General features: G+C 47.5%; 1 protein-coding gene and 2 pseudogenes across 2 annotated transcripts in view; 2 read left to right on the top strand and 1 right to left on the bottom strand.

Moving 5' to 3' along the window:
• KRT7 (keratin 7) overlaps nucleotides 1–3,531 on the bottom strand; it is an 18,438-nt gene extending 14,907 nt beyond the window's left edge. For both annotated transcript variants that reach the window (XM_027106369.1, XM_027106370.1), the window contains exon 1: nucleotides 3,411–3,531. In XM_027106369.1, the coding sequence (XP_026962170.1) occupies nucleotides 3,411–3,422 (12 nt within the window). In that variant the 5' untranslated portion in view covers nucleotides 3,423–3,531. The remainder of the gene's footprint in view (nucleotides 1–3,410) is intronic.
• A 121-nt stretch (nucleotides 3,532–3,652) lies between these two features.
• Nucleotides 3,653–5,130, top strand: LOC113621248 (methyltransferase-like protein 7A pseudogene; annotated as a pseudogene).
• Nucleotides 5,131–10,974: 5,844 nt separating this feature from the next.
• Nucleotides 10,975–13,181, top strand: LOC113620480 (dixin pseudogene; annotated as a pseudogene).
• Nucleotides 13,182–13,358: the final 177 nt, after the last annotated feature.

Here is a 13,358-nt window from a genome sequence, read left to right as displayed (position 1 = left end):
CACCTGGATCTGCCCTCTGGAGGCTATGCCCTGCCCATGCCAGGAATCCCTCCCTTCCCCGCCACCCCATTGCTTCCCTAGAGCCTGGCCTGGGAACTCTGGCAGGGCAATGTTGGTGACCCTGAATAAGTCGCTGCCCCACCCTGGGCCACAGCTTCTTCACCAGAGACGAAATCCTCAGGTTCGTGGGGAGAGGGAGCTGGGAGGACACTACAAAGGGGAAACGGTCTGTGGGCTTTTCAGGCCCAGGATGCAGCCTCGCCTCCGGCCACATTTCCCCATTCCAGACCCACCCAGGATCTGCCCATCACCTCCCCATCCCCTCCCCCAAGCGTTCCTGGTGGCTCCAGCCCTCACCAGTCTCTTCCTGTCTCTCCATTCCTAGGCCAACGCCATGAGCCCACTGGGTGCCAGGCTGCCCACAGAAACGCCCTCTGGAGGGCTTCACGAGGAGTGTCAACACCAAGAGGCCGAAGATCAAATTCCTGCCCCACAAGACTGCCCCGTCCATTGGTTCATCTAAACCCAGTCTCCCACCAGCCCATGCCTCTGCTGGCCTCACAGACACCCTGTTAGGAGATTCCAGGCATAATCTTGAGATGAATTCATTTCCAAAGCCTTTCGCAGTTGTCCTTCCGTAATCCAGAGGCTCGCTTCCATCTCTGTAGTGTTCTGTCACACAGACACACAGACACACACACACACACAGACACACACACACACACACACACAACCCGCCGTGCACATCACTTGTCCTCCCACTGCCCGCCTGGCCTCCCCTGCACCTCTGGACCCAGCTGTGAACAAACAGGGAGCCCAAGTTCCGCAGCCCTGCTTGGTGTCACTAAACCTGTCCAGATACCACGGTCCTGCAGCCCTCAAAGCTGGAAGTGGCTGGTCCTCTCTGGAGAGGTGGGGGAGACATTCTTTCTGGCTCCATTACTCATTGTCCAACCCCTCAAAACACCTCCTCAAATTCCTAAAGTATAAAATATTTAAGGCATAATGTGTTTTCATTGTCTTGGAATTCCAATGATTGCAATCATAACAAAAGCCATGTAATATTTTCTCATGGAATGTAATATCTTAAAAATAAAGTCAAGGGGGCTTCCCTGGTGGCGCAGTGGTTGAGAGTCCGCCTGCCGATGCAGGGGACACGGGTTCGTGCCCCGGTCCGGGAAGATCCCACATGCCGCGGAGCGGCTGGGCCCATGAGCCATGGCCGCTGAGCCTGCGCGTCCGGAGCCTGTGCTCCGCAATGGGAGAGGCTACAGCAGTGAGAGGCCCGCGTACCGCAAAAAAATTAAAAAAAAATAAAGTCAAATGACAAAACACATATATGACAGCCAACAGGCTTTCCAGAAGAGACAAATCCATAAGGAAAAGACAACGCAGCAGAAAAGTGGGCAACAGACGTGGATATTATCAGCCAATGCTTATAGAGTACTTACCTAGCATGTGCCTGGCCCTGTTCTAAGCACTTCGCATAGTGTATGTTATTATCTCATTTTAAGAAGAAATTGAAACACAACGAATTTAAGGAAATGGCCCGTGGTCACACAGCTAGTATGTAGAAAAGCCAGGATTTGAACCTTGGCAGTTTGAACTACTAGGTAACTTATTAAAAAAGAAAAAAAGAAAAAAAAGAAAAGAAAGAAACAAAATCAAATAGTAAATATGAAAGAAAAAATACTCAACTTCATTCAAATTAAAGAAATGCCACAGAATAGCAATAAAAAGCCATGTGCACCTGTCAGATTATCAAAGACTAGTTTGCTAACAGTGTTGAAAGTGTGCGGGTAACAGAGAGTTCTGTCCTTTGTGCGCGGGGTCATCTATTGGCGCACCTTCGTTAGAGGGCAAGTTGGCAGTAGCTATCAAAATTAAAGACATTTGCCCTTACCTCAATAAACAAAACAAATAAAATGAATACACTTGTCCTTGATCAAGTACATTCACTGCCAGGAGCTTATCCTACAGATGTTCTCACCAAAAGCGCACACATACATGTGGTCTGTACCTCCATTATTTTATACTAGAGAAAAACAGGAAACAGCATAAATGCCCATCTGTGGGATGTGATTCAATGCATTGGGCTACATATATTCAGAGGAATGCTATCTATTGAAAAAAAAAGCCTTTATATACTGATTGAAATTTTACCTTTATATATTGATTGTACAAAATCACTGTAATTTTTAAAATGTCCCAGGAGGCTCATGCTATACCACGTCCATCCCCTCCCCTGTGGCTGGTCCCTGCGGGCCCCACAGTCACCTCCTAATACCCTGGCCACCCCCTCACACTCACCAGGGACTCTGGCACCTGGTCCTGTGTGATCCTCTTCACCCTGGCACCCTCATCTCCAGGCACGTGACCCACTCAGCATCTTAGCCTGATCATTCCTTAGCTCCTCAGTTCCAGTGACTTTCACGTTCATCCGTTTCCTCTTGTCTCTGCCCTTGTCCCCTCTCTAGACCCTAAACTGGTTCGTCTCTGAAGTTTCAAACTCTGATCTCACACCACGGTACCATTCATAACTCTCTCACTTTCAGCAGTTGGGTTCTTCAGCCACACCAGCTTGTCCAGTCCTGAACCCAATCATTCCATTTCCTAACCCCCCTACCCTCCTTCATACTTTCTTTCCAGCTTGGACTCCTTGTACCCCTCCTTCTCTGCCCCCTACCCTTCAGTCTCCTACACCTGGATAGACCCCCAGCCCTGTTTAGCCTAAATGCTGACCTTCTCTGCTCTAAACAGCAATGCCTCATGAAGAAAACCATATCTTCAAGATCCGGTGTCACCACTGACTCACAGTCCCCAGGCTCACCTGCATCCTCTTTGCTACTAAAGGCTTCTCTCTGCCTTCGGTCAGCAATTTCTCCCAGTCCCCCTGGTTGCTGCTGCAAAGTTTCTTTACTCTCTTCCTATCGCCAACCCTGTACCCTACACCCTCGTTCTCAGCAATAGATCATAGCCTTCTTCTTCACTGAGAAAATCAAAGCCCTCTGGTTAAAAACTCTCTTACCATATATACGGGAATAAAGACACAGACCTACTAGAGAATGGACTTGAGGATGTGGGGAGGGGGAAGGGTAAGCTGTGACAAAGCGAGAGAGTGGCATGGACATATATACACTACCAAACGTAAAATAGATAGCTAGTGGGAAGTAGCAGCATAGCACAGGGAGATCAGCTCTGTGCTTCGTGACCACCTAGAGGGGTGGGATAGGGAGGGTGGGAGGGAGGGAGATGCAAGAGGGAAGAGATATGGGAACATATGTATATGTATCACTGATTCACTTTGTTATACAGCAGAAACTAAAACACCATTGTAAAGCAATTATACTACAATAAAGATGTAAAAAAAAAAGGAACTCTCTTACCTTCTTTCCCCCACCTGAACTTACCTCCGCACCCATCTTTTCTCTCTGCCTCTGAGGACAGATTGTGTCTCCACCTGCGCCCTGGATGCCAGCGTCCTGCACCTCCTCAAATACAGGCTTCCATTCCGTGGCCACCACTCCCTAGTACAGTCACCCTCTCCTTCTCCCCTGTCCCTCCCCTCCCTCTGACGGCCTTCCATTTGTCTGCATGCACGTTCATTGGCGCTGTAGGGGTAGAAGCCGAATGTCAGTGGGCTGAGGTCTGAATGAGGTAAGGACGTGGAAACTGTGAGTGCTGAACACAGTTTCTAACGGAGCCTGGCAGTAAGAGGAAGCGAGACGGGAAATTAGCTTGAAAGGAAAGAAAACTCAAGGAAAGGATTATTGTAGGATAAGAGACTTGAGCAGGCAGATTGGCAGAGGAGAAGGAGAAGGGCCGCAAAGAGAGATGTTAAGTATGAGAGGGGGGCGGAGCTAATTAAGGGAGCGAGGCGGGTGGAGGTGGATGATGGATTTAAGAGTGGGCTGCGCGGTATCCAGCCCTGGCGTAGAGGACAAACGCCCTCGTCTATGGCAGGAATCAGCTAAGGGTGGACAAGGATCTAGATATTCCAAGGTGTGGGCAGAGCAGGCTAGTTCAGAGACGTTTCTAGACTCTAAGAGAATGGCTATTTCTGCTTCCAGAACATTCTGTGGGGCTCTTCTCACCAAATGCTCTACCCAATCATCCTATGCACGCACTTTCTCTGATCTCAGTCCGCGTGACAGTGACTCTCCCTAAAGGAGATCAGCAGTCTCCAAGGAAACCAGGCAGCTCCAGGTGAAAGGTGGGGACTCTGACTCGCTGCGCTTCCCAGCTACACGACCTTGCAGCTACCTTCTGTGAGACTCAGTTTCTCCTTCTGTAAAGTGGGGGATTAAGAGTGTCTGTCTCATGAGTCCTTTCAAGCATTGAAGAAGATAATGTGGAAAATGTACTTAAGGGCTCAGTAAGCGGGAGTTGGAGCACCTGCCCGTGGCGGTTCCTATCGTGTCTTTTCTGGTAGGAGCCCAAGGAGGTTGAGACTTGAGACAGCACTCCCCTTGATGTGTCCTTCATTTGACGACTCGGTGCTACTGGGGGGCTTACAGGGTGTTCCATTCCCCGAGGGGGCGGCGCCACCCCCCACCCCGCTCCCATTCCTCCATCCCCCATCCCCATGGCTCTCTTTCCTGCACGCTGCCCCTGGCAGTCCTCACCCACCCTCTCTTTCTTTCCGTCTGCATCCTGGCATTTCCCATGTACCTGCTGGACTTCCTGGGCTTGCGGAACCAGATATGCAAAAAATCGCTCCCCTACTTCTTGGCAAGGTTTACTGTGATGTACAACGAACAGATGGCGAGCAAGAAGCAGGAGCTCTTCAGCAATCTACAGGAGTTCGCAGGCCCCTCCGGGAAGGTCTCCCTGCTGGAGCTGGGCTGCGGCACAGGGCCCAACTTCAAGTTCTACCCGCCTGGATGCCGGGTGACCTGTATTGATCCCAACCCCAACTTTGAGAAGTTCTTGATCAAGAGCATTGCTGAGAACCGACACCTGCAGTTTGAGCCCTTCCTGGTGGCTGCCGGGGAGGACCTGCACCAGGTGGCCGACGACTCCGTGGATGTGGTGGTCTGCACACTGGTCCTGTGCTCCGTGAAGAACCAGGAGCAAATCCTCCAGGACGTGTGCAGAGTGTGGAGGCCGGTGAGTGCGGGGCGTGAGTAGGGAGAGACCACCTTCACTGCGTGTTAAGCCGCTAGAGCATCGGGCTGCATAGACGCCTGTGGGCTTCAGGTACGGCTCCCATGGGCCTTAGACAAGCCACTTCATTCATTCCTTTGATCATTGATCTATTCAACAAACATTTAAAGAATGCTGACTCTGTAGCAGCACTGTCTTTCCGGGGTGAGAAATGAGCCTCAGAGAGGTTAAATGACTCGCACAAAGACAGATGGCTCATAAAAATGGCAGAGACACAACAAAAATCCAGGTGCCCTAACTTCTAGGTTAAGAAGACCTAGGCCAGAGATCTCACCAAGCCATCCCTCTAGTGGCTTCCAACCTGGGGTCACCTAAGTCCCATCACAGACTCCAATTTTCTAACGATGAGAACACTGAATCTCCCAGAGGGCTGCCAGAGCGTCTCCCTTCTGCAACAAATGAGAACGCGTTAAGTGCACAGATAGCCATCTTCATTTATAGCATATATTCTTCATTTTTCACCTTGGGGCCTCAGGAGTTATCTACATACCATTCTCTAGCCCTTTCCTCAAGCAACAGGCATTAATCATTTGTAGAAAATGAACAACTATGCTGGGAAAGAAAGGGAGAGTCAGAGCAGAGCAGTTCTCCAACGACATTGCAGATGGTATCACCTTGCATCTTTGACCTCTGTTAACTTTTCAGAGTTCCTTACGTCATTGTCTTTAATTATAAAGGCAATTAATCAATGTGTCTTACTTGTTTAAAAGAATTCAAAAATTCAAGAAGAACATAGAGGGAAAAATGAAAGTTCTCCCTTCGCTTCCTTAAATCCCAGTCCCCTTACCTGTCCCTGTTAGTCACTATGTTAGTGGGTGTCCTTATGGATTTTTCTTTTTTTAATTCATGTTTCTCCTCTCTGGTGTTTGGCAGTTTTTCTGTCTATCTCAAATTGACTAATAATTACTTTCCGATTTCAAGTTATATTTGAACCAGTACTTCCCCATCAACATACCAAAAGTATATAGTCATGTGACACCCTCCACCTATTTTGTTTTTTATTTCCAAATCCTCATCCCCTCTTTCCTCTCAACACCATCATCTCTCCATCCCATCTCCTGGGGTTGGTTGAAATAATCTGTCATTTTAATTTCAACGTTCCGCTAAGGATTTTTCCCCTTGTCTTCTATTTCAAAGATCTTTTCTAATTTATAACATAGTTAAAAGTCAGTTTATCATCATCCATCTACTTGCTATAGATTTTACTACATTTATTGCTATCCACTGCTTGATATGCTTTTGGTCTTCTTTTATCTTGAGATGTCTCTGTTTTCATTCAAATTTAATTCTCATTTGTCTTAACTACCTTCTTGAATAGGTTCCTGAGAAATGGTTCATGATCTTGCAGATCTGAAAATGTCTGCCTTCTACCCTAATACTTTAACAATATTTTGGCCAAGATTCCTTCCCCCTGGAAGCTGTGAGTCTTTTCCATGGCCCTCGGGCTTTCCAAGTTGCAGATGATAACTTCAGTGCCAGTATAATTCTCTTTCCTTTTCAGATAACCTGTTTTTGTTGTTGATTGTTTTATGTCTGGGCGTTTTTAGGATTTTCACTGTTTTGTTTTTTTTTTTCCCGGTACGCGGGCCTCTCACTGTTGTGGCCTCTCCCGTTGCGGAGCACAGGCTCCGGACGCGCAGGCTCAGCGGCCACGGTTCACAGGCCCAGCCGCTCCACGGCATGTGGGATCCTCCCGGACCGGGGCACGAACCCGTGTCCCCTGTATCGGCAGGCGGACTCTCAACCACTGTGCCACCAGGCAAGCCCTAGCTGGTTAGCTTTTTATCCTATTGGTTGAGTATCCCAGCAGGACAATGGGAAAAAGAAAGTCTCCCTTCCCCACTTCAGCCACCATTTTCCCAGTATGCCCCAGATATAGATAGATCGAAAGATGGATGGACCCCTTATTTTCTCTCTTGCACTTGAATCCCTGTTTCCTGCATTCTATCTCTTCCTCTTTCTTAGTTTACCCCTTAGTTTTGATAGAGCATATCCTCCAGCTTTCTGAGAAAGGTGAGGTAAATGTGTTGATAAAATGCATGTCTGAATATTCTTTATACTCAAAAGTAATTGAGGGCTTCCCTGGTGGCACAGTGGTTGAGAGTCCGCCTGCCGATGCAGGGGACACGGGCTCAAACTAATTCATAGTTTGTACAGCTATGGAATTCTGAGTTGGAAAATGTTTTCCCTCAAAATTTTTACGGTTTTCATTGTCTTCTGGCTGCTAATATTACTGCTGACAAGTTTGAAGTCATTCTGATTCTAGATTCTGTATATGAAACTTTTTTCTCCTCTCTGTAAGTTTGTAGAGTCTTCTCTGTTCCCAGTAAAATGATCTGTTATCTGTTGGAGATTTAGTGGTCCATTTCAACCTGCAAACTTATGTCCTTCAGTTCTGGAAGTTTTTCTGGGATTCTATCTTTTTTTTTCCTCCCCTTATATTTTCCTTGTTCTCTCTTTCTGGGACTCTTCTTACTTAAATGCTGGACCTCTTTGAACTGGTTCCCTAACTTTCTTATCTTTGATGTCCTATTTCCCTTATCTTTACCCTTTTTCTCTATATTCTAGACTTCCTTCATATTCTTTTCAAAATAATTTACACAAGTTTTCATTTCTGCTATCATAGTTTTTATATTTCCAAGGGCTGATTTTTTTTTCTAACTAGGCATTTTTTATTGTATCCTGTTCTTGTTTCAAGAATAATCTATCTTCTCTTTTTCTTTGAAAATATTAACAAAAGGGAGATTTTTATTTTTAATATTTTCATCTCCCTAGTTAGTCTCTGCTTCCTCCAGATTTTTTTTCCTGTTTGTTTTCTGAGCTTCAGTTTTTACATTGGAGGCTCTTCTCAGATGACTATCGGTCCGTGACTGATTACTCACATTTCCAGAGGCAGCACTAACAGCTCCATGAGCATGCATGAAGCATGTCAATGCTAAGCTCTCTGTAGGGTAAGCTAGCTAAGCTATTCACATGGAAAGATTCCAGTAACAGTGTTTTGGATCTTTCCTTTGCAGCTGGTCAGAAAAATCTTCCAAACCCCTTCCTGGAATCTGTAAGTCTGACTTCTATCATTCTGGAAACCAAATGAGAGAAGAGGGCTGGGGGTCTCAGCACTTGCTTATAAACTTTACTTCATTCACCATCTTTTCAGTAAGGTGTCTATGCCCCACTGTGCCTTGTTATAAGGACCCTCTGTCTAACCAACTCCAGAGAATAAAACTGAAGTCCTCTGTGGAGGTGGGGAGGAACAGTGTCTGGCTGTTCTGAGGAGGGGAGGGGATTCCAAGGTCCAATGGCTCATAAATAGATTTCAACCAACCTTCTAGATTTTTTAAATCAATTTTATTGAAGTACAATTTGCATACAATAAAATGCATCCATTTTAAGCGTACAGTTAGATCTGTTTTGATAAAGGTATACACTCGGGTAGCCACCACCAAAATAAAGATCTAGAACATACCCGTTACCCGCAAAGGATCTCCTCGTGCCTCGTTATAATCAATGCCCACAACCCTAGTCCCCAAGCAGACACTCATCTCTTTTCTGTCACTATAGAATAGATGTCTCTTCTAGAATTTCATATAAATAGAATTATACAGTAAGTACTCTTTAGTGTCTAGCTTTTTTGCTCAACATAAATTTTTTGAGATTCATCCATGCTGTTGCATGGGTAAGCCTTCATTTCTTTTTATCGCTGAGTAGCACCCCATCACATGAATAGAGCACAATCCATGCCTTTTATGGACATTTGAGTTCTTTCCCATTTGGGGCTATATTGAATACCTGATATGAAAGCTCTTCTACATGCAGTTTTTATGGACATACATTTTCATTTCTCTTGGGTAAATAAATACCTAGAAGTGGAGTTGCTGGGTCATAAGTAAATATATGTTTAACTTTATAAGAAACTGCAACATGATTTTCCAAAGTGGTTATGCAATTTTACTTTTCTACCAGCAACACATGAGCATTCTAGTTGCTCCACACACTCACTAATACTTGATATTATCAATAATTCTAATGGGGGTTTGGTGGATCTCACTGTGGTTTTAATTTGATTTCCCTAATAATTAATAACATTAAGCATATTTTCATGTGTTTACCAGCCATTCATGCATCTTATTCTGTGATGTGTATGATCAAATAATCTACCCATTTTTAAACTGGGCTATTTGTCTTCTTACCAAGTTGTAAGTGTTCTTTCTGTATGCTACATTCAAGTCCATTGTCAAATATATAAACTATGAATATTTTCTACCAGGCTGACTTGACTTTTCATTTACTTAATGATGTCTTTTGAAAATGTCTTTCCACAAAGTGCTTTTTTTTTTCAATTTTATTTATTTTATTTATTATTTATTTTTGGCTGCATCGGGTCTTCGTTGCTGCATGCGGGCTTTCTCTAGTTGTGGTGAGCAGGGGCTACTCTTCATTGCAGTGCGTGGGCTTCTCATTGCTGTGGCTTCTCTTTTTGTGGAGCACGGGCTCTAGGCGCATGGACTTCAGTAGTTGTAGCACACGGGCTCAGTAGCTGTGACTCGCAGGCTCTAGAGCGCAGGCTCAGTAGTTGTGGCACACGGGCTTCGTTGCTCTGTGGCATGTGGGATTGTCCCACACCAGGGCTTGAACCTGTGTCCCCTGCATTGACAGGCGGATTCTTAACCACTGCACCACCAGGGAAGTCCCAATAAATATATATTTAATCCATAAAAAGTCACCAAACTTTGTTGTCCTTGGACCTCTATGCCATTCCCCAGTGTTGTGTCCCCAGCAGCAGTGGGCAGGACCCTGCTGGTGCAGTAGACAGGGGAACCAGGAAAGGGCTGCCTTTGAAGCAGGTGTCCCAGCCTCCAGTCACTGAGGGATTGTGAGGTTTGGGTTTTTTGCTACCCAGCAAAGTTGCTGCTTCATTTTTTGCATATTTTAATAGGTTTAGTGTTTTCCCTGAGAGAGTTCTGCAAATTCCAAGAATGGAAAAGAAATAAATGTTTGTCGATGCATATCTCCTCTGTTTGAATATGAGCTGCTATCGGCAAGAGCTGTGCAAAGTCAGCCTCAAGTGGCACTGTTTTATCCACTCTTTCTCAGTCCCTAATAAGGGCTGGGCCACAGCCAGTGCTCAGTGAATGTTTTGTTTCTCTGTGTGTGTGTGTGTGTGTGTGTGTGTGTGTGTGTGTGAGAGAGAGAGAGAGAGAGAGAGAGAGAGAGAGAGAGATATTTAATGGACTTTTTATTGCATGTCTAGGTGGCAGAGATAAGTCCCATCGCCACACAACTTCCCTCCACTTTTCCACCTGCAAAGGCTCTCTGAGGCAGCTCGTCCCAAATCACGTGTTGTATGTGAATGTCTGGAGTGTGTTTAGTTACTGAGAGATGGGTAAGCCATAGTTACATACCCTTAGAAACCAGTAAGTTCCCAGCTTCAAAGAAGCAATGGCTCCTAGCGATAAGAAGCCAGGCACGGGGGATGTGCATAGTGTAGTTAAAATATTGAATGTTGGTTTTCTCCGGTGGGTTGGAGATGGGTTTAAATGCCTGCGCCCGTGGGCACGACCGGAGCCGCGCGGCCACGGAGACCACGATGCCGCTGCCGGGGACCGCAGCCTGCGAGGGGAGGCGGCTTCCGCCGAGGCCGGGCTGCTGCAGTGTCTGAGTTGCCAGGACAGCGCGCCTCAGAGCTGGGAGCATCCCCGTCCCTGGGGCCGAGATGCCTGCTTCTCTGTCCTCCCTCCTCCCTCTCGGGACCGGGGCGAGCGGCTCTGGTAGTTGGCCTGCCCGAGGAGTCGTTCTTCGGGCCTCAGCGCGGGGAGACATGCCCGAATTGGGGAGCGCTGTGACTTTCAGCCTCCCACTTCACCCCGGGAAGCCGACTTGCTGAAGCTGGAGCCACGAGGGGGACCATGGGAGGGACGCAAGTCAAATGCCTGACTTCCCCCAGTCCTATCCACAGTGCAAAGAGCGACTCCATTATAACCCAGTCGGAGGAGAAGGCAGATTTCGTGATTATTCCCTCTGAAGGAATAGAGAACAAAACAGAGGAGACAGACTCTTCATTATCCCGGGACTGGAGACCAGGCAGCCCCCGGCCCTATCTGGAGACTTCATGGGAAGAACAGCTGTTGGAACAACAAGAACATTTGGAAAAAGAAATGGAGGAAGCCAGGAGAATGATATCAGGATTACAGGCCTTACTGCTCAACGGATCCTTACCCGAAGATGAACGGGAGAGGCCCTTGGCCCTCTGTGAACCAGGAGTCAATCCCGAGGAACAACTGATTACAATCCAAAGTCGTCTGGATCAGAGGATGGAGGAGAATCAGGACCTAAAGAAGGAGCTGCTGAAGTATAAACAAGAAGCCAGAAACTCACAGGGGGTAAAGGATGCCTTGAAGCAGAGGCTGACTCAGCGGGACACGTCCGTCCTTCAGCTCAGACAAGAACTGCTGAGGGCAAATGTGGAAGAAGGTGAGCTGCACAACCAGAACGTGGATGTGCAGAGGAAGCTAGACGAGAGGAATCGGCTCTCGGGAGAATATAAAAAAGAACTGGGGCAGAAGGACCGCCTCCTGCCCCAGTCCAAGCTGGAGGAAGCACCTCGGAAACTCTCTGAGGCCATTTACCAGCAGGTGGATCTGAAGCGGGAGCTGGAACACAAAGACGTGCTTTTGACTCACTGTATGAAAAGAGAGGCAGAGGAGGTGGCCCACTGCAGCAGTCACAGCCCTCAAAGCAACGGTTTTCTCCTTCCAGTGGCAGGAAAAGGCGCTGCTTCCGCCGCTCACAGAGGAAGCAGCGACCTGCAGCTCGTTCGGGATGTCCTCTGCAGCCTACGCAACAGTGGCCACGACCCTCAGCACCACACCATCGACAGCTTGGAGCAGGGCATCTCCGGCCTCATGGCGCGCCCGCACGCCATGGAGACCCAGAGGAAACAGGACAGAAGGGTTCGGGGCAAGTCACCCAGAACTCAAGCAGGTAGTGAATGCCGGGAGTCCTGGCCCCCGCATTCAAAGCTGCCTCACTCACAGAGCTCTCCAGCTGTCAGCAGCGCCTGCACGAAGGTGCTCTATTTCACTGACTGACCACTTACGCCCTTCATGGTCAATATACCGAAGAGGTTGAGGGAGGTGACACTGAAGGATTTTAAAGCAGCTGTTGACCGGGAGGGAAATCATCGGTATCACATCAAAGCACTGGATCCCGAGTTTGGCAGTGTCAAGGAGGAGGCTTTCCACGATGATGATGCCATCGCTGGATGGGAAGGGAAAATTGTAGCCTGGCTGTAAGAAGACCATGGAGAGAATTAATGCTGAGCATTGGATTGAGGGCTTGTGGAACTTGGCAGTCGCTGGCTGCTTCACTCAAGAGAGGAGACTAAAACCAGAATACACTAAGAAGTTTTTCGTTTGTGCTGCCAAAACAGAAGCTTCTCCAAGTGTGACCGCCGTAGGCCAGTCCTGTTTCTAGAAGTGCCTGGCACGTGTGGTCCTTAAAGTCCGTGTCCAAAAGTAGACCACGGGTTCTTGTGGAGTTCCTTGTCCGTGGGAACACAGTGTTTTATTCTACTCTGAGGGCAACAAACCGAAGGCCTTAACCAATGGGGATGGGTGATCCCCTCCTATATGGGCATGGCTGCTCTTATCTGGAACCTGGGAACTGGATGTATCACTCTTGTGTGTTACAGTATTATTTTAATTGGCCTCAGTGGTTGCAGCAGAGTACCAGCATTTGTACTCACAGACAAGGCGGAGGTACCAGCTTTTTTGCTTCTTTGCAGCTATTGCAAAGCAAGAATAACTCGTAAGGTGGTACCAAGGATGAAAGCCCACTCTTCAGGGATTTTTTGGACTGGACATGGATGGTGCTGAATTGTTGAATGGATTGAAAAAGGGCTGCCCATATTGTGCTATATACTACGCTAAAACCATAATTAAGTAAGAAAAAATATATATATATATTGAATGTTGCAAGAGATGCTCATCTCGGGCTTCCCTGGTGGCGCAGTGGTTGGGAGTCTGCCTGCCGATGCAGGGGACACGGGTTCGTGCCCCGGTCCGGGAAGATCCCACATGCCGCGGAGCGGCTGGGCCCATGAGCCATGGCCGCTGAGCCTGCGCGTCCAGAGCCTGTGCTCCACAACGGGAGAGGCCACAACAGTGAGAGGCCCGCGTACGGCAAAAAAAAAAAAA

The sequence above is a fragment of the Aethalodelphis obliquidens genome, unplaced genomic scaffold (assembly GCF_003676395.1).
Source record: "Aethalodelphis obliquidens isolate GAN/ISIS:26980383/991018 unplaced genomic scaffold, ASM367639v1 scaffold8, whole genome shotgun sequence".
Classification (NCBI taxonomy): Eukaryota; Metazoa; Chordata; class Mammalia; order Artiodactyla; family Delphinidae; genus Aethalodelphis; species Aethalodelphis obliquidens.
The sequence above is the reverse complement of the archived record's forward strand: the minus strand, read 5'-3'. Positions and strand labels throughout refer to the sequence as shown.